The 21190-nt window shown below is 47.7% G+C and overlaps 1 protein-coding gene across 2 annotated transcripts; it reads left to right on the top strand.

Moving 5' to 3' along the window:
• The first annotated feature begins 1326 nt into the window (after positions 1-1326).
• Positions 1327-19093, top strand: TMEM128 (transmembrane protein 128). 2 transcript variants are annotated; one of them, XR_013966391.1, is made up of 6 exons: positions 1496-1610; positions 3147-3288; positions 6872-7030; positions 9239-9347; positions 15905-15962; positions 18270-19093. XR_013966391.1 is itself a non-coding variant. In XM_080796244.1 (5 exons), the coding sequence occupies exons 1-4, from the start codon at positions 1514-1516 to the stop codon at positions 9336-9338; spliced, it is 498 nt and encodes a 165-aa protein (XP_080652370.1). In that variant the 5' UTR covers positions 1327-1513; the 3' UTR covers positions 9339-9347; positions 11796-12413. The 2 variants fall into 2 exon arrangements, 1 of the variants encoding a protein (XP_080652370.1); XM_080796244.1 differs by lacking the exons at positions 15905-15962; positions 18270-19093 and adding an exon at positions 11796-12413 and having other exon boundaries at positions 1327-1610.
• Positions 19094-21190: the final 2097 nt, after the last annotated feature.

Here is a 21190-nt window from a genome sequence, read left to right on the forward strand (position 1 = left end):
TCTGAAAAGAAAAAGAAAAAAACAAAACCAAACAAAAAAGGAGGCATTGTGTAGAAAGGCCATATGATCTGCCCAGCTGTTACATCCTTTGCTCCTACAAGTTTGCTAGAAAGGCTGAAGGAATGACAGAAGCCAACCAGCAGAAACTTGGCATTCTTCTCTTGAATACTTATTACATGTCTTCTGCAAATACTCATGACATATAGAAGATATCAGAGTGCTTATTAATGCAAACTTTACTTTCTGGGCTGCTTCCTAGGCTATCCACCCATGTATTCAATCCACCTCAAGCCACTCCCCCTGCTGCCTACACACCCAGCAGAGCACACAGCCCTTTATTTGTGCCCCCATAACCCACATATGGTATTTCTACTAGGGCCCTGTATTGAAATCGACTATTCCACTAGATTCTAACTCACCTCTGTCCCCAGCACTTTAGTGGATATGGCTGCTCAGAAAATGCTGACTGAATTAACAAAAAAGCTTCTGTACATTTATAAACACTGCACTACACTGTAGTAGTTCTCTGTGGTCATCTTCCGTCCAGGAGTGCCTCAAGGGCAACGTGATCTCTTACTCATCTTTATCTCCATTGCCAAGCATAGTGTCTAACAGTTCCCAGCAAACAGCAGGTGCTCAGTAATCATATTGCAATAGTTAAGCACAAAAGTTCTCAACACATGATGCATAGGGCCGGGTAGGAGAGTAATAAACAGGTCTACTGCTGGAAAAAGCTTGTGAATTCGTGACACAGTCTATCTTGGTTGATGTACGTGATGGGAAGCGGCAGTTCTCCGGGCAAGTACAAATTCGGCTCCCACGTTCCTGGCGGAGCCAATTTCTCAGAAGTCGGGAGGGGGCTAACATGAACCACACACGGGTGCTCCCCCACTTAAACCCCACAACAGGTCCAAGGTATAGACAGGTTATCCCCCGTGGTGCCGAAGAGGATACAGGCCCAGAGAGGTTTATCTCTTGCCCAAGCCCATCCGAGGCAGGGGTGAGGATCGAGGCTGGGCAGCGGGCACTGGGGCCGGGCGGCTGGCCTTTCCTCCTCGCGGGGCTGCCTTCGGCCCTTTCAAGTCTAGCTGGACGACTCCTGAAGAGGAAAAGCAGGGAAGAAGCCAGGGTGCTAAGATGCTCTGGGCACTGGGGAGTCAGAGGAGACTCGGTCAGTAAAGAGCCGAAGGAAACAGGCTGCACCGCTTAGCCGCGCACCTTCGCCTGGCACGCATTTGGCGGCGCTGGTAAGCCTGGTCCTTCTGGGTTTCCGTAGGTCGGAATCCCCTTGGGATCTCTTCCGCGGGGGCAGGGTCAGTATTTTTTGAAATTCAGATCCTGTCTGCGTCGAACCCGGAGGTTGCGAACCCAACCCCACCCTAGAGTCTCACCAGCTAAAACCGCTAAGACTACATAATCCCCACTCTTCACAGCCTCACACACCCGTCGGAGAGCCAATGGCGGAAGTTCCTTTTGTTGCGTCACTTCCGTCGCGCTTCTGGGCGGCGCCAAGATGGACGCTCCGCGGGCCCGGGAGCAGCTCCGGCGTCGATACCTATTCCCACCGGACACCGAGGCGTCGCTGGACAGCGAGGGCTACGCCGGGCCGGGTGAGGGGCTCCCCCGGGCGCGCCCCGAGCCGCGCCGACGTGGCCGGGGCCAAGGCGCCCGGAAACGGCCGGCTCCGCCGGTCTCCCGCAGCCCTGCCCTTGGCAGGAGGGACCGGGTTTCGCTTTTCAAGGTTTGGTAGTTTTGTAAGTTGGGTATGTACCTTCATAAAAGATTACTGGTGATTGCGTAGCCCCGTGCATCTTCATCCCAGCTGCGCTTCAGGATTCCCGGGAGACCTGGTTAACACCTGTTTGGTAATAGCCATTAAAATAAAAAATATCATCCGGTTGTATTTCTAAGAATCTACCAAAGAATCATACTCGTACCACAGCCCGAGGACGTATGTACGAAGTGTTTAACCTCAGCATTGCTTGTGATAGCGAACGGCTGAAAACATATAATTGCCCATCAGCAGAGCGCTGGTTAAATACATTTGGATGTATTCATACATGACACAGCAGGCAGACTTTTTTTTTTTTTTTTTTTTTTTTTTACAAGGGTGGATAATTTTCAAAGGCAAGGCAGAACAAAGTATGGTATGCCACCATTTGGGTACGAACCTGGTGACGTGTGATGTGTGTTCACCTGTAAATACATAGAATATAGAAGAATTCATAGTTAATACTGGTAATTGCTTTCGGGTTGGAAAACTAGGGTTAAGGGTAGGAGAAAGAGATTTCATTTTAGATTTATCTGTCCTGCATGTTGTTAGTCAGGTGCATTCATTACCCTTTTAAAAATAAATAGAAAACGTCATGCCCAGGCATGCTTATTTGTAAGTTTTGAGGCTATCTCCCAGAATTTGCATTATGACCACGCCTCCTGGGGATTCTGATGGTTTGCTAAAGGTTGGGGACCTCAGATGTATGCCAGTGGTTCTCACAAGAACTGAGAGGGCATGTTACTCATCTGGGGAACTTGTTAGAAATAAGTCATCAGACCCAACCCCAGCCACCTTTTCTTTTAGATTGGGTCTCAAATGGAAGAAATTTGATTTGTCCATCACCTGTCTAGACAGTACTGTGCCAAGACTAGACCTCCAGTGTGCCCTTGCCACTTTTGAGCTGCCTCAAAAGGTTGTTTTTGTTTGCGATAATTAAAATAATGTAGTTAAAAGTAGTATTTTGCGGGAAATTACAAGTCCGTTTTGTGCTATACGTCTGCTGTCTGCATTTTTCTTAATTAACAAGACTAACTGCTTTCCTAGGCAATATATGAAACATAATACTAAATTCTACACTACCAGAAGGTGTCATTCTTTCCAAAAGACGATAATAACTGTAAATTTGATTTTAAAATTTGTTTAAAGGGAAAAAGCTGACTATATTGAACATGTTTTATAACAGGTTCCTATTAATTATTTCTGCATATATAAACCTACTTGCATGGTTGTACAGAAGAAACCGGTACTCTGATTGGAGAGAATCTGGGTTTTGGAAAGCTCCAGGAAATTATTTTATCTGGCTTAAAATAGCTGTTCTTTTTCTTTATAAACTTATGTTAAGCTGATAAGTTAAAATCTTCCTTATTTGCAGAAACCTCTACAGCTGTTGAAAAAAAGGAGAAACCTCTTCCAAGACTTAATATCCATTCCGGATTCTGGATTTTGGCATCCATTGTTGTGACCTACTACGTTGATTTCTTTAAAACTGTTAAAGAAAACTTTCACACTAGTAGGTGAGAAAACTTCATTGCTTCCTAAGTTAAGCACCGTCATCTTATTTTTCAAGTTCTTTTTTTTCGGTTGAATTTTGCAAATGTTTGGTAAGCTCTTACTTTCTGCCGGGCGCCATGTTAGAGGTGCTGGTAATAACAAAGGTGAATAAGAGCGTGTGTGGTTTGGACATGTGCAGCAGAGTGTATGAGCCTGGAAAGTATTTCATTACGCCTTTCAGTGCAAGTGTGTTGCGGGATGGCAAAGGTAGTGAATTTAAGAAAAAGCTAATCCATTTGTAAAAGATGGAAGAAGATGATTCTGCCTGATGGTCTTGCTGAAGATAAAGTGCAGGAGCACTGGGAGGAGGCAGTAAGGATCGTGGTGGGTAAGAACTGGGTGTCAGAGCTTGTTTTCAGAGAGTAATTATAGCTAACAAGGTAGCTATAGGGAGGGATGAATTAGAGTTGACATCACTCGAGGGAGGAGTTGGGACTGTCAGACATTCAGGAGGATTGAGATTTCTTTCATATAATCTCAGGAGCTAACATGGGGGACAAGGTGGTGAATCAGACCTTAGTCCTCACTGAACATTGGAGAGTGTTCTGGAGGCTCCCCTCCCCCATAACAGAACAGAGAGGGGGAGATGTTGATGAGCATTGGAGCTGGCATTGGTGGGAGGTGGTTTACATAGGATGCAAGCACAATTATTGAGAAGGAGCAGCAGTGTTAGAAAGGTGTGGATATGACTGTTTGATCCCATGTGGTGTTCTCTTCAAAGAAAGGTTGGTGATCACTGGAGGGAGAACCAGGAGATGCAAGCAGTCAGGAAAAAAAGAAGCATGTGGGACTTTAAACTGTGGAGGGAAAAAGCTTGTTCTCTCCTCATTCCCATGAGCTGGAGCTTTCCTTAAACACTCCCATCTTCTTGCCCATTGCCCGCCTTGTTCCCTCCTTGACTGAGTTTGGGGTGAAGAATGAGACATGTGTCACTCAGCACCTTCTTTCTCTTGGGAGCCATCTGCCCGTGGGAAGCACAGATTCTGGTCTGCTGCTCTCTGCCATCATTTACGGGGGCAGCACCGACATGTGAGGGTCTCTAGGTTTTCACATCATCTTAGAGCCTGGCAGGTACATCTGGTCACCAAAGCCATCTTCCTGTAGCTCCATCAGTTAAAAAAAAAAAAAAAAGCTGACAGTTGACCTCATCAGCTTAACTCCTTCATGTCTCTCAGTTGGTTTAGAACCTGGGCTGGGAAAAGAGAAAATGGTTACTTTGTACACTACTCGTGGCAGCTGTCTCTTTGTTATTCAAAGGTGTCATGAGAACTTGAGGTGTGTTCGGCTAGGGTGACCGTGATGAATAAGGCATATTTCTAGACCCCACCAGTCCTTTCTGGGCCAGGACAGATAACTCGATCACGCAGTGGGTGCTGTTTAAGTTTATGCACAGGATTTACCTCTTTGTCTCGTTATAGGAAGTATTCTCCCCAGTTTAAGGAATTGGTGTGGTAAGGGGTAATTAGTTACACATGAAAGGTGCTGGGGGCAAGCAGGAGTAAGTGGAATGCCTTGGAGCACATAACAGAGTCTGGAGCCAGGCCTTGGAACAGGAGAAGGAAATAGAAGTCCCAGGCCTGGCCTCAGAAAAGACAGGAATGGATACTCAAAGGCTGAGGACTTTGAGTAGCACTAGATTCTTGCTGAGGGCCTCCATAAGCGGTAAGGGGGAAGCGGGGGGCGGGCATGGGGTTGGAGTAGCCATGGGATGAGAGCGGTACCTGAGAGGGAGTATGGGCTGCGATCTGCTTTCCTGCATACGGTTCATTCTTCCCATACTTGAGGTCATTGCTTATTCCTTGCCCTGTTATTAGCCCAAGTTCAGAAGCTCGAGGCCTTAGGGTTCTTTAAATCTGTGCAAGGTGAGGGGCACCTGGGTGGCTCAGTGGGTTGAGTGTCTGATTCTTTCGGCTCCGGTTATGGTTTCAGGGTCATTAAGATTGAGTCCTGCATTGGGGTCTGTGCTGAACATGGCGCCTGCTTAAGATTCACTCTGCTTTCCCTTCCCCTCACACCACTGCCGCAGCTCGCATATGCTCTCCCTCTTTAAAAAAAAAAAAAATCTATACAAGGTTGTAACACTGTGTTCAAAGACAGGAGAGAGGTCAGTGTTAAAATGAACACCATGATGCTTTGAAAATTTCAATTTTTAGGAAACTGCTGGTTGTGCTCATGTGCACTGAGGCACTGATTAACACTACAACGGAAATTACAATCCCGGATGCCCAGGCTCCTCTTCGACCCACCCAGCCAGAATTTGGGAGGCTGGGGCAAGTTAGCTTCCTTTGGGAATGTTGCAGTGACTCTAATAGACACCCGGGGTGGAGGGCCACTGGTTCTTCAACTGTTTCTCTCCTCCACCGTATTGCGACTCCGTGGCCGTGCTAGGATCTCTATGAAGTTAAGAACAGACAAGCAGAAGGATCCTGACCAAGCAAGGAGGTCACCGTAACAGTGTTCCTCAGCCTTTCTCAGTACCCTTAAGGAGCCTTGGCAAGACATTCCTAATTGCCCCTTACGTCCTGCATGAATATCTGTGCTTTGTACATGCAGGAAGAGTAAGATTATTTCTTCACTTTGGGGGCCCCCCTGTTGTGAATGCACACTCGAGTGGAAGAGAGGTCTGTGAAGACCACTTTGAAGAGGAACATGAAACTATTTTTCTCAAGATCACCTTGGTGGAATAGGGATGATTGCTGTTAACTGTGTGGGAAGCACTTTTCTGAGCAACTATTCTCTGAGCAACTATATTCTCACAGCTGTTCTATGAGTCCTGGCAATGTTTCCAAAGCCAGTGAGGCTAAGTAATTTGCCCAGAGCCACAAAGCTAGTCCTACTGGAGCTGAGATCCAGACCCAGACCCGCAGATAGGACAGGCTGTGCTCTCCCGCCTCTCATCATTAATCCCAGAACCCAGCATCATAAAATGCCCGTCTGGAACCTTGCCACCGTGGGAAGTGCACTTACTCCCTGCCTGTGCGACTTGACTGTTCCAGGTCCCCCATGACCCCTCTGGTCCACGCGGAACACTGGTCTTCTCCCCTCAGAGAAGTAGAGAATAATGGGGACATGGGGAGACAGGAGCAGGACTTCGGTCCCCAGATCTGGCCTCCTCTCCTGACCAGCAGGGGCGAGGAGGCTGCCTTCATATGCAGAGCTGGCTCTTGGGTAGAATGAGAAGTGAGAAAAAGCCAGCCCCTCAGAGGGTTGGCACTCTTCTCAAAGTTGGTACATCTCCCCGAAAAACCTGTTGCAAGAGGCAGTTTGAAGAAACCATCGTCCAGATTGATCATCAGTATCCCCAGAAACCCTCCTTTACTTGGAGGCATTAACAGGCCCAGTTTCTGACTCTCACACTCCAGTCTTCAGAAGGACATAGAAAGCCGCCATCTCCCCTGGATCATGAAAGGGACGCATGGCCGGGAGCTCCCTCATGCTTTGTGCAGTGGTTTCCGGGTGTGCGCTGCGTGTATGTGTTTATAACCTCCCTGTCTTACATGTTGCTAAGTGCTGTTGTCAACCCTCCTGTCGCTCTCGTCTCTGCAGCTGGTTTGTCGTTGGCAGTGCCCTGCTGCTCCTCAGCCTGTCGATCGCGTGTTACTGCATCCTCTACCTGGAGTGGTGTCAGGGAATTGAAGATTACGACGTCCGGTATCCCACCTTGATCCCCGTCACCACCGCTGCTTTTCTTGCGGCTGGAATTTGGTAAGTTAACTTTGAAATGACAACTGGGAATAAAACGGTTTTTGATCAGTGCTGTGGTACGTGGTATAAAACTTGGAGGAAAGAAGTAACGGGAAAATGGCCTCCTGTCACTGCTGGTCTCCAAGTCCCTTTCTGGTAGGATCTTTATGTGTTTAGCTATTTAATACACAAATGGTGACATGCTATTTATATTCTGCATTTTGCTTTTTCAGTCATTTTCATTGTGAAATACAATGTACACGGAAAGTAGAAAAACAGAAATTGCCTGGTTGAACCAGTTAAGAGATGCATTGGCGAAAGCCACCCAGGTCAAGGAGGAGAACCATGCCAGCCCCAGAATCCCTTTCTGTATCCCCACCCCCTCCCTGGGCACCATCCTTCCTGCCCAGGGACAGACACTGCCCCGACCTGTGTGGGACTTGTTTTCTTTTGCATCTCTTCCATACCCGGTTTTATCTCTCTTTGAACTTGATAGAAATGCATTCATATATTGTGTATTATTTCACATTTGGCTGTTTACGTGCAATATTATCTATGCTGTTTATTACTCTCATGCTCAAAACTTCAGAGACAAATGGAAAGCTGCTGTCTTTCCTGTATCGTGAGAGAAAATGCAGCTCCATGAGCGGAGTTGTGGTCTGGACGGTGTGTGCAAAGCCAGACTTTTGTTCCTGCCTCGTGTCTCAGTCTCATGCTGTCCCACCCCAGCTCCTGTTAGATCTGCCTTGTGTATCACGGGTGCTCGTTGCTGGGTGGCAGTCTGGCCTGTAGCTGAAGCCCAGTTTATTGGCTCTAGTGTCACTAGCATGTAGATTATTTCCAGTTTGGTGGTGTTACTAAGGATGCTGTTAACATTGTGGACTAGGACTCTCGTGTGTGTGTGCACACATGTCTGTTGGATGTGCATACACTCACACACGTGTATGTACTTAGCTCTAAAAGTGAAATTGCTGGCTTACCGGTTGTTCATACCTCCAATTTCAGTAAATAGCGGCCCTTTTTTCCAAAGTGACCATTTTTTTTTAATGGAGCCTTATTGTTAATAATTTTTCCATATTTGTACCTATAGATGTGCCTTATTGTTTTGAATTATTCCACAGTTATCAGTACATAGATGTAACCAGGATTTACTTAACCTATTCTCTTGTTGGATTTAGAGTTGTTCTTACTGTTTTACTGCTATAAAAACAGAACAGTGTTTTTCTTCTTAATAGTTATTCAGTGAAAAACACTGATTTTTTTTCATGTGTATAAAAGTATACTTGCTCACCAAAGAGAAATGTATTATAGAAAAACACAAAGGAAATAAATCACCATGGTCCTGCAATGCAGAAAGAAAAACTACTCTTATATGTTGTGTATATGCCTGTAGCTTTTTTCCTTTTTCTGTGTTAGTTGAATTTTGATTTTGGAAAAACCTATACACTTTTGTACATGTTCCATTTTAATGCCTGTTTTTTATGATGAATTTTCTGTAGTTGAAGTTTAAGGGTATTGACACTTGTTATCTTGTGATGTGGCCATTACTAGCCCTTCAGTGATGTGGGTGGATAGGTGCGCTCTTTTATATTAGAAGAGTAAGATTACCCCAGAAAGTCAGTGTTTAGAGCGGTGGGATTGTAGCTGTTTAAAGTTCTGTTTATCAAACTGTTACATGTTAAAGTCTTGATTTAATTGACTATAGCTTTTGCTACTTGACTTCTGCTCTTTCAAATTTAGTCCAAAAAAATCATTTGCACTTAGCAGCTGTCTTATTCTCACCTTGGTAACAAGAATAGTGTTTTCTCAATAGGACATTTAATAGCAACTTTTAAGTGGTTACTTTTTTCATTCTGTTTCTGATAAAAAAAGTATTTGGAACTGTTTTGACTGTAACTGTTGGATGGCATGAGCATCGTAAAAGGCTGTAGCCATTGTCATTCCTGTTGCATCGCAGACACTGACTCTTAGACCCTCAGGTTCCCCTTGGGCAACTCTGCGGGAGAACCTTTAGCAGTTCCATTTCCAGGTGCTTTTGGGAGAGTCTTTGCTATTTCCAGTATGGGCTAAATCACATCTCAGAGGATAGGAAATGCATATAAAGTTGCTGGCTAAGCGAACTTTCCCAAACTGAGGAAACAGCAAGTTCTCTAAATCTGGATTCCATTGTGGGACGTGTGTGTGGACTTTGGCCGGAGTCGCTAACTGTGTGTCCTTTGTCCTTTTCAGCTTCAACGTTGCTCTGTGGCATGTGTGGTCCTTCCTCACTCCACTGGTGTTGTTCACTCAGTTTATGGGGGTTGTGATGCTCATCTCACTGCTTGGCTGATTTCTAAAGGTAGGCATTCGGGAACAGTATTTCTGGTATTGAACTCGTTAGAACCGTGTCTTCAATGACAGTTTTCAGGTGGCGGCCCAGAAACAGCAGACTACTTATCAGCCATTCATTCACTGAACTCTGAGGTCAAAGGGACTGAGACCCCTTCCCTTTGGCATAATTTAGTGCTTCTTTGATAAGGCACCCGCCCTTCAGAGATGTCACCAAGACTGTCCCACACCCTCCAGTATAGAGAAGTTGACACTGTTGATTATGTTCTCGTTGATTATGCTTCCTCCAGTTGTTACACATGTGATGTCTGGCCAGATTGCTCGGACGTAGGAAGAATGGGCATTCTAACCCGCTCTGACTGTTCTGGCTGCTTCCTAACGGATGACACGTCAACCTCTTCCTTCCATGTTCCTTATAGAATTTCTTCCTCCCCACAGACAATGGCCCCCCTGGACCCTGCTGCCTTACACAGTGGGTTCTGTCTTGAATTTCAGATGAGCCATTTATCATACAAATACATATCAAGAGCACTCCCTCTGCCTCCTGAGGGACATGGTGAAAGATCAAGGCACCCCCTCCCTTCATGTCACTTACTTAAGAGCTTGGAGGAAATCAATTTGGTGCATCCGTTTGTAGGGATGAAAACAGGCCCAGAGAAGTAAAAATTAATATATACTAAGCAAATGCTTGGGGTGCTACAGAAAACATGTGCTCCCTTGGGAGTTCTATTTTTTCTTTTTCAAGATTTTATTGATTTATTTGAGAATGAGAGACACACAGAGAGAGGGAGTACACACAAGCAGGGGGAAGGGCAGAGGGAGAGGGAGAAGCAGGCTCCCTGCGGAGCACAGAGCCTGACTTGGGGCCCAATCCCAGGACCCCAGGATCATGACGTGAAGCAAAGGCACGTGCTTTACAGGCTGAGCCACCCAGGTGCCCTCAACTTTGGCGTTTTATTTTTATTTATTTTATTTTTTTAAAGATTTTATTTATTTGACAGACAGATCACAGGTAGGCAGAGGGGCAGGCAGAGAGAGAGAGGGGGAAGCAGGCTCTCTGCTCTCTCCCCCGCTGAGCAGAGAGCCTGATGTGGGGCTCGATCCCAGGACCCTGAGATTATGACCTGAGCTGAAGGCAGAGGCTTTAACCCACTGAGCCACCCAGGTGCCCCAACTTTGGCATTTTAAAGGAGAGTCACTGTACCCATATAAAGGAGAAACAGACATAATGCCATCGCTGTCAGGCTGCAGGTCGTTGCTGGCATGGCCCTGACCGCCCTGAGGTGGAGAGTCCCTTCCACTCACTGTGCTGTGTCTGGGGCCACCTGGCCCCTCTCAGTGGCCCTTTGTCCTGGTTGAGGTGTGTGGCCACAAGACGTCACCTCACCTGATCGCATGTCCTGCCTCTCCCCTTCCCCCTGATGTCGTTACTTGTTTGGCTGTTCAGTTTTTGTTTTTTTAAAATTTTTTATTTTTTAAATTTCAAGGTACCAGAATTCATTTTTTATGCACCACACCCAGTGCTCCATGCAATACATGCCCTCCATAATACCCACCACCAGGCTCACCCAACCTCCCACCTCCGCCCCTTCAAAACCCTCAGATTGTTTTTCAGAGTCCATAGTCTCTCATGGTTTGTCTCCCCCTCCAGTTTCCCCCAAACTCCCTTCTCCTCTCCATCTCCCTGTGTCCTCTGTGTTATTTCTTATGCTCCACAAATAAGTGAAACCATATGATAATTGACTCTCTCTACTTGACTTATTTCACTCAGCATAATCTCTTCCAGTTCTGTCCATGTTGATGCAAAAGTTGGGTATTCATCCTTTCTGATGGAGGCATGATACTCCATTGTATATATGGACCACATCTTCCTTATCCATTCGTCTGTTGAAGGGCATCTTGGCTCTTTCCACAGTTTGGCGACTGTGGCCATTGCTGCTATGAACATTGGGGTACAGATGGCCCTTCTTTTCACTACATCTGTATCTTTGGGGTAAATACCCAGTAGTGCAATTGCAGGGTCATAGGGAAGCTCTATTTTTAATTTCTTAAGGAATCTCCACACTGTTCTCCAAAGTGGCTGCACCAGCTTGTATTCCCACCAGCAGTGTAAGAGGGTTCCCCTTTCTCTACATCCTCTCCAACACATGTTGTTTACTATCTTGTTAATGTTGGCCATTCTAACTGGTGTAAGGTGGTATCTCAATGTGGTTTTGATTTGAATCTCCCTGATGGCTAGTGATGATGAACATTTTTTCATGTGTCTGATTGGCTGTTCAGTTTTGACTTTTTACATGCGTTCAGGAACTTTTGACTTCCTGCTGATGTGAATTTATATTTAGTGAGGGAGAGCCAGAGATGTTGTAGGGCATGTGGACTGCACTGTGCTTCTAACAACAGATCCTGCAGCTGCAGATAGAATGCCTCATGGAGGATATCCATGCTTATTGCCTTGCAGGTTTTAGAGCATGTCAGTGTGAATGCTTCCATGTCCAGCCGGAAGAAGGCACCGCAGACAGAATGCAAAGGCTACAATGTGTTTTTGCTTCTAGGAAGTGAGTGGTTTCCTGGAAAAAATGATAACTTTGCAGTCTGGTTGAAATCAGAATAAATTCAAGCTCATTTGCCTATTCTTAAACTCAACAGTTATTGAATTTTTCAAATCCAAAACAGAAATCTTCTGTTCAAAATAGAAGTAATTAGTTTGCAGTGTTAATCTGTTTGAATCATTGGAGCAAGTATTGGTGTAAATATTGAAGCAGCGTTTCATTGTAGGTACATGATGTCCTCCCAAAATGGCAGATAAATCGTTGACTCCTTGGTTGTATATGATCACTGGGTGTATATAAAGGAATGATCGTGTCCTGTACCTTTAACCCAGCTTCAGTAATTACTGTATTTCTCGTTTTTATAATAGTCTTGTTAGGTGAGAGGACCAACTGGAAGCATTTTATGTGTTCCTATCACTTTAGATGTTATCATGTGTACATTACCGGGTTTCTAGCATTTATTTAACATAGATTTAAGTATGTGTAATTATTTCCTTAACGTTTAAATAAAATATTTTTATAACTTTCTTATGGGTTTTCTTACTACAGATTTTGGAAAGTGTTTTCAGCTATTAGCACTTGGAGTTAACTAAAGGAATAGGGCTTCTTAAGAAGTCTGCACTTCAAAGACCTCAAGAAGACACTGTTCACACTGTCAGATGCAAATATGTTTATGTTAAACTCAAATGTCATACAAGTTGTGGTGTTGATCCTCACCCCACCCCCTTATAGGACTTCTGCCAATGGTGGGATTCAGCCACCCACCAGCTGTGTCTGCCTTGGACACCCCCCCTGCCCCCCCCCCCACACCTACCATTACTGGGCCTGTGGTAGTAATCTTTCTCCAGCTGGGAAGTGGGAACAATATCTATTTTGTAGGGCTGTGGATAATAGGAATAATGTTAACAAAACACCCGTTACAGTGCCTGGTACACAGTAGGCACTCACTCCATTAATGGTAATGGAAAGAGAATGAAAGACCAAGTAGATCAGGATCAGGAGTGGGAAAAGGTGGGCATGATCAGTGAGCAGACTCGAGCCCAGTCTGGGTACACACACGTGAGAATTTCATTACAAGTCAGGAGCAAGGTCAGACAGAGGTCAGAGTCAGGTAACCACGTCGGTTAGGGAGGTGGGGGTTTCAGTGCAGGGTTGAGGGTGCAAACCCTGGGTGTTAGGATGAGAGTGAGTAAGGGACAGGTGGGGCAAGGTAGGGAGAGAGAGGTAGGGGGCTACCTGATCAGGCTCAGCAGAAATCCCCAAAATGCTGAGGTGTAAGGAAACGAGAGATAAGGGAACATCATTTGTCTTAAACCTCAGAGGCGAGATACTCAAAGGAACAGTAATCATGGTGCTCTCAGTGGTGACATCAAGAAGATTGAAGTTCCCTGATCAATTTTCTATAAAAGACTGACCATAAAAGCCCTCAGTGGCAACCCATTCGGGACCCCTCTCACCCGAGAGCTTTTTCTTTCCTTTCTGTTCCACCTTCGCTGAATAAACTTCCACTCCACTTCACCCTTTTGTGTCCTCGAGATTCATTCTTCAGCCCCGTGAGACAAGAACCCTGTAACAAGAGCATTGGTTCTGACCCTCCAGAGGGGCCTGGGGCAGGGGACAAAGGACAGTGCCTTAGTGACAGCACCCACAAGTTCTATGTCTGGAGAGAGACTGCAAAAAAATACCTATCCTTCTCCCTCGTGCTCCCCGCCCCCATCTCTTATCACAGAGTGTAGTTCTATTTGGATAGAAATCTAAGGCTGGGATTTTCTGTAGGTAGCTCATTAAAACCCAGTTAGCAAAATGCTGATGTTGTGGCCAACGAAGAGGGTAAGATGACCCTGTTAGTTGCAAAGAGACATTTTAATAAGTTTTTTTATGTCTGGATCATGCCTGGGCCCTGTTTCTGTTACATAGCTGCCATGCATGTTATTTATGGGTGTTTCCCTGTTACTATAACTACTAAATAAATGAAAATGGTATCAGGCCATCCTGTCAGTGCTTCTAAACGAGCCTGTGGGAGGAGTACTGCTCTTTAGAGTAAAGAGTATGAACACTTGCCAATCTCTGCCATGAAGGCCAGGGATATGGTCATGAGATGGAGCCCCACATCGGGCTGTGTGCTCTGCATGGATTCTGCCTGCCCCTCCCCCCCATAATACATAAGATCTTTTAAAAAATTAAAGGAAAAAAAATCCCTGACTCTGACTATCCAAGTGTCAAGTCCGAGTTTTCTACCCGGCCTGTGCACACGTTGCCCAGGCCTACCGCTCAGGTTGTGGTTCAGTTGGTGAGCAGGGCTGTTTGGTGTGAAGCCTTCTCCAGGCGATTCTAATGTCAGGCCAAGTCAAGAACTCTCCTGGTCCATTCTTTCTGGGGAGAGACCTCTCAACAGAAGCTAGAACCTTCAAATTGGCAGGGAACGTAGAGATAAGGGGATCTAATTTCGCTCACTAGCGTCAAAACCAGACTGAGACTTCCCCGCCCCTTCTCAAACCCACAGTTTGTCTGGGACCCAGCTTGGGAGACGGTAGCTTTTCTAGGAGACTAACAGGATTTAAGACCCTGGCTCTGGCTCCCACGCTTGAGTTTTATGCACCATAAAAAGATCTCTTAAGGCAGAGAGGCCCTGGAGGGGCCTGGGGGAAGCTGAAGAGCGTGTCTCTGCAGGTGGGTTCCCTTGGGGGAGGGGCTGGGCTAGGACTGCAGTTACTCCCTGGCGCTGTCTGCAGCTGTCCCACTCCGGATAAATGCCCTCACTTAAAGAGGTGTGTGGTTTTGTTTTTTAAGATATTATCTATTTGACAGAGCACAAGGGTGGGGGAGGAGCAGAGGGAGAGGGAGAAGCCCAATGTGGGACTTGATCCCAGGACCTTGAGATCAGGACCTGAGCAGAAGGCAGACACTTAACAGACGGAGCCACCCACGTGTCCCAAATGCCCTGGACTTAAAAATATATTTATATATTTTTTGAAAGACTGATTCAGCTCAGTATTCCTTGAGGTGGAAAAGAGTGTGGTGGCTTCTAGGAACATGGAATTCATAAAAATAACTCAATGCCACAGCGACAGGACTGTTTTGCACACTCCAAGGATGGATCCCAAAGGAGCAGCGTTGCAGGTTTTGGGCCGAGTATGGTGGGGAGTTGAAGAGGAGAGTTGACCGGCTGCAAAGCCCTCCTCACCTGAGTCTCAGACTCAAGTCTCCAAGTTGAGGACCACGATTTACCCATTTGGGCAGAAGGGGGAGGGGTAGCTGCTCTATTTGTAAAGCAGCGTGAGCAGCTAGCTTTTGCAAACCTTGTAATAGCTCACTTGGGGCATATTTTTTGTGCCTTTTTGAGATGCATCATTCTGACACGCACACAGATCTGTTGTCCTGTTTCCCTTCTCTGAACACACACCCGGAGTTGGGTTCCCTCATGCTTCTGCAGTTACTGACCATTTTCTCCCGTCCCCCTTATGGCACAACACCACCAAAGGGCACCCTGAACTCATGATCTCCAGCCGTGCTCCTTATTTTACAAGTGTGTTACAACATACGTTTGCAAAAGAGTGTTTCCTTATGTTTTCAATATAAAAGAGTCCAAAGGGACCTCAGGAACTGGGTGCCACCTGGCCCACAGGCCTCAAGTGGCAGGAGTGACCCCCTAGTTCAGCCACTGCTCCCCCACGGCCCTCCACCATTCACCTGAGCACCACATCTCTCTTGGGGCCATCCAGACTCTTCTCATGATCCCTTTATTCCTGTCATGGTGACCAGCACGAAAGGCCTGGGACTCCCAGCACACGTCTCCTCTCCATACACGTCTGTGTTCTGGTTGTCTGTTGCTGCGTGACAAGCCACACGACACGCTTGGGCTTAAAACCACCACCACTGTGGTTTTGTTCACGAATCTGAAGTCTGAACAGGAATTTGCAGGAACAGCTTGTTTGCACTCGACTTGGGGGGTACACGACCGGCTGGAGGGTCACTCGGCATTGGCGAGGTCGTGCTCCCTGCCCATTTCTCTCCCCAGGGCCCTCCCCGATGGAGCAGCCGGGGTTTCCTCCCCGCAGAGGAGCTCCGATCCAAAGGTGAGCTTGTGTATTCAGTTTTCGGTTGCTGCTGTAACAAATGGCCACACACAGCAGCTAAAAACAACAGAAATTGATTATTTCACAGCCCTGTCCTTTGCAGTCTGGTATAGGTCTCAGGTGCGGGCAGGGCTGTGGTCCTCTCTGGAGGCTCCAGGGGGGAACCCATTACCTGTACTTCCAGGTGGTTAGCAGAGTTCAATTCCTTGCAGTCCTGGGACTGAGCTCCCCATTCTGAGCTGGCTGTCAGCGAGGCCGTTCCCAGCTCCTAGGGGCACTTGCGTTTCTGGCCTCATGTCGCTCTCCCTCCATCTCCAAGCTTCACATCTCTCCTGCCTCCCCTTCCTCATCCTATTGCCCTGACCCCCTCTTCTGCCTATCCCTCCTGCTGAAGGGCCCGTGTGATTACACCAGGCTCACCTGGGTAACCCCAAATCTACTCCTATTTTAAAGCCCTTAATTCATCTTCAGTGTTCCTTTGGGCACGTAAAGCAACAGCGTCAATAGCTTCCAGGGAGCAGGGCGGGGACCTGTTTGGGGACATCGTTCTGCTTATCCCTGTGTCCCAGAGATAGGAGATGGGAGCTCCCACTTAAAGCCTGAGCTCAGGAACTGTTCAAGTAGCCACAGATCCCAGATTCAAGGGGGCATAGCTTCCCCCATCCTAAAGGTTAAGGAATGTGTGGGTCATGTTTTAAAATTGCCCCTGTCTCTGGTCACACATAGTCTGTATTCCGCCCCCATGCAAAAGCCAGAAATCCCAGGGAGCCTCGTCCTGTGTCAGCCGCAGACACAGGCTTGCGCTCCAGGATCTCATCATCTAAATCAACACAGGTGCTGGCATGTTGCTCAAGTGCAGGGGCCTTGACCCGAACACCTTCACAGGCAAGCTACCGGTCATTTACACACAGAAACTACAGTGGCCAGGCAGGCATGGGCTACCTGCGGTAACGTGCCTATTCAGAAAGGGGTGAGCAAGGCACGCTGTCACGGGTCCATAGATGTTCTGAAGTTCAGCGGGGAGAATGTACCCCCCTCTTGATTAGGGACAGGGGCCACTTGCAAGGACCCTGTCAAAGCTTTAAGCACTACCCTCTGGGCCCTATCCCACCCTCTGTGTCATCCTTTTCTGTAAAAGAACAGTTTGGAATTCAGCAACATTTTCAGCCTGCTTCCTGTCCAGAAAACTTTTGAGGTCCTGAGGGTTCTTTATTTTGTGCTGTCTGTCCTTTTCTGTCTCAGCTGGAGCTCTTTTCACTAGAACAATTTGCAGACAATGAGAGCTAGGGGGTCTTCTCATGGCATTTAAAGAAATCTTTACTTCCTGGAGCTAGAGGGTAGATATCATCGCTAAGGATCAGGCTCAGGACCTCATTGTGGGAGAGTATCTAAGGCGGCTGACTTCTCAGTCTGGGAAATCTCATCCACCAGAGTCAGGGCCTGAAGGGGAAGGACCTGGTCTTGGGAAATGGACAACTACCTATGGCATGAACTGGGTGTCCTCTGAACCACCCAACATAAGGTTGGGCAGGCACAGCGGTAATACACTGCTGAGTAGAAATAGTATGTAAAACTTGAACTTGAGCGGGGCTGGAGACCGTGAGTGCGTTGCTTATACAGTCGCTCAGGGGCCTGTGAGATCCATTCCTGCTGTGTTGTCTCCTTTAAACTACACCTGTAGTTCCCTGGGGAGTTTCTCATGATGTATGAGAAGCAGCTTGGGCTGAGTTTACAGGTGGTTCTGATAGGATGTCTGACCACGTAGACAGCTGCAACGCCACTGCCCTGCCCAGAGGGGCCCTTGGAGGGAAGGTGGTGAAGGAAAATCCTCCCAGTGGGCTGAACACAAGTGCTACATTTGGTTGGCTGCCTTGCCTGGACTGGGAGATGTCCAGAGTGCAAATCTCCATGAATTCAGGGATGGTTGGTCAACAGGCTACCAGTTTGGCTAGATGGTCCGTGATGTGGAAAGAACTGGAAACTGAGTGACCAAGAAGTTTGGGGAGGAATACATGGAGGGGCCTGTCAGCATGGATTCAGAGTGAAGCAGGAGTCACACAGATGTGCACCCACAGCATCCCCTACAGAGGAGGGGGTCGGCCAGCCTCTGTCTACCCACGTTGCTCAACGGCCCGTGTACGAGGATTGTGGTGGCAGAAGGGGCAGGGGTTGGGCCGGTGCTCAGCAACACAGAAGCCCCTCCCTGAGGCTGACCTGGGGGACACCAGCACTCAGTGCAGACCCTGCTGTGATGATCTGAAAAGAGCATTCTGAATTTTGGTCATTTCTTCCTTCCCTTGAATCCAGATGGCCTTGGGACTACCTTCACCGAGAGAGTATGCCAGAAACAACGCTGTGTGGCTTCTAAGGCTGGGTCGTAAAGGCCATTCGACTTCTGCTGGGTCTCTTGGAGCGCTTGCCATCCAGGTGTTCCCTCCTGGGATGCTCCCTCTCAAAGCCCAGCTGTAAAGCCATGGCAGGTTCAAGCCACATGCAGAGGGCATGTGGGGCAACCCAGCTGAGCCCAACCTTTGGTTCATTCAGGCACCAAAATGTGAATGAAACCTTCAGGGGTTCCAGCCCTGGCCATCAAGCCATCCGCAGCTGCTCTCGTCTTCCCCACTAAGGGCCTGAACACCGTAGAGCAAAGGAAAAAGCAGCCCACTTCCCCCATGTCCCCTGCAAATTCTGATCCCAGATCCATGGGCACAACAAAATGGTCACTATGTGCCCCTAAGTTGGGTGGGTGATTGGGTTGTGGTAGAACTTGCTGCTGACAGCAGACGCCATCACTGAGCTGCCTTTCCCTCGGAAAGGACCTGCCTGGTGGACGTTTGATCACATCAGAGCCCTTCCATCGTGGAGGGAACAGAGATTTGTCCTCCCTAGAAGAGACATGGACGCCGAAGGTGAGTTTGCCTTTCCTTCCCGTGCCGCTTCTGCTGGCTTGTACACGATCAGTCTTCCACACCACACTGCTGCTGACCCCCGATGATGGACTTCACCCAGTGCCCAGGACTTCCCATCCAGCCAGAGCCCATTCTAGTGCTTCCCAAAGGATCTGCATAGAAAAGAATGACAGTAGCGGAAAAAGAAGTTAAATCCTAATAAAGACTGTAGCTTAGCTAGTACTTTGGTATCAACATTAATTTCTCAGTTTAGACAAAGGTCCCAGGGTGTATGATATTAGCAGGAAGTGCGGGGAGCTGGGCGAAGGGAACACCGAAACACCAATACTATCTTTGCAACTCTTCTGTAAATCTAACATTATTTCAAGAGGAAAAGTCAAGAAAATAGACCCAGTTAGTGACCTCTCCCGAGTGAATGGCCACGGCGCCATCATGCTGCATGTCCTTTTGGGGAAGGCTCGGAGGAAGAGTCACAGGGTATCCGTGGTGATGTGCCAAGGGCTTTCCTCAAGGGGACCCAACCCCCTTTTCATTTGAGGATCCCAGGTCTGTGAACGGGCTCAGGTTTGGGACACTGAGTGAGAAGTTTTGACTCTTTCTTGTAATGAGTCGAGATAGATCTCTGTTTCCCTTACCTGGAGATTTTCCAGAGATACAGATCAAATAACGCATGGCTTGAATTATGCCCTCCACCCCCCTACCCAAAGTTATGCTACGGTCCTAACCCATGGTACCTGTGAATGTGACCCTCTTTGCAGATGTGACAACAACGTAAGTTAAGCCGAGGTCATGCTAGAGTAGGGTGTACCCTTAATTCAGTATGACTGGCGTCCTTACACAAAGAGGAGAGAGACAGATGCAGAGGGAAGATGGCCATGTGACAATGACAGGAACAGGGTTATGCAGCTGGAGGCTAAAGGGGCACTAAGGATTAGGAACAGGCACCGGAAGCTAGAAAAGACAAGGAAGGAGCCCTCTGCCCCTTAGGGGGATCGGGTCTCTGCTGACACCTGGATTGCCAACCTTGGGGCCCCAGAACTGTGAGATAATGAATTTGTTGTTTTAAGCACCTCGTAATAGTCACCCTAGAAAACTGATTAACATTGCTCCCCTCTTTTATTCTTAGAAACTGGGATTCTGTAGCCACCATTCAAGGTGACTGGGGGTGACGCCTTCTACTGGGTGCTGGGTCCTGTGGCTCGTGTTGTCTGTGGCAGTTAATTAGCACTCTGCCAGCTGGCTCTGTCCCTCTGGAAGCCCAGCATCCTCGCTGAAACCAGGGAGTCCCTGTCTCAGGGGCAGCGTGTCTCACCGCCCTCCATGTGGCACTGAACTGTCCCCGGAAAGCAGCTGCCTGGTCCTTTACGGAGAGGAGCGTGCAATCAGTGGAACGTGGGTGGGAATAACACGTGGTTAGGAGGCCAAAGCCAGGGGCCTGGATGCCATTGGGGCTCATGGTTTCTCACCACCGCGCTGGGGGCAGCCGTGAATGATGGAGGGTCCTATAGGGCTCAGACCTTTGAAAGCTTTACATCAGTGGAAGGCAGGAAGATGGGTAGTCTCTGAACATTGAGTATTTTCTTGAGTACAGAGTTAAGGGCACAGACTTCAGTGTCTCTCTTCTGGGTCCAGAAACTTACATTTTGTTCCTTCTTTTTAAAAAAAATTTTAAAGATTTTTATCTTATTTAAGTGACAGAGAGTGGGGGGGCACAGGTAGGCAGAGCTATAGGCAGAGGGAGAGGGAGAAGCAGACTCCCCAGCAAGCAGGGAGCCCAATATGGGACTCGATCCCAGGACCCTGGGATCATGACCTGACTTGAAGGCAGACTCTTAACTGACTGAGCCACCCAAGTGCCCCATTTCATTGCTTAATAAAGGGGGTTGAGTTAGCCCAGAAAAGGGAGCCCCAGTTGCTCATCAGATGGGGACTGCATGTTATCTTTCTCTGTGTTCTATAGGAGTAAATGTAGGGCTAGCTGCTCTAACAGTGAACGGAGTAATCATAGTGGCTTGGCACAACAGAAGTTGACTTCTCACAGGGAGGCCCCAACTCAGCAGCAAGAATCCACTTTGCCCCTCCCTGGGGGGCCCAGCCTGATGGACACCGCCATTTTGAGCCCTGAGTTCCCAAGGGGGCTCTGGGGTGGGGGTGTCATCACTTCTGCCTGCTCCCCACAGACCAGAACTTAGTTCCCTGGGTCCACCTAGGTACAAGGGGCCCTGGGAATTAGAGGCCCTGGCTTGACAGCCACTTCCCAGTGACAATCCCACACTGTGGCAGGGGTATGATGGCCAGCTGGCCACCTGTCCTACACAG

Source organism: Martes martes (genome assembly GCF_963455335.1).
Source record: "Martes martes genome assembly, chromosome: 2".
NCBI lineage: Eukaryota > Metazoa > Chordata > Mammalia > Carnivora > Mustelidae > Martes > Martes martes.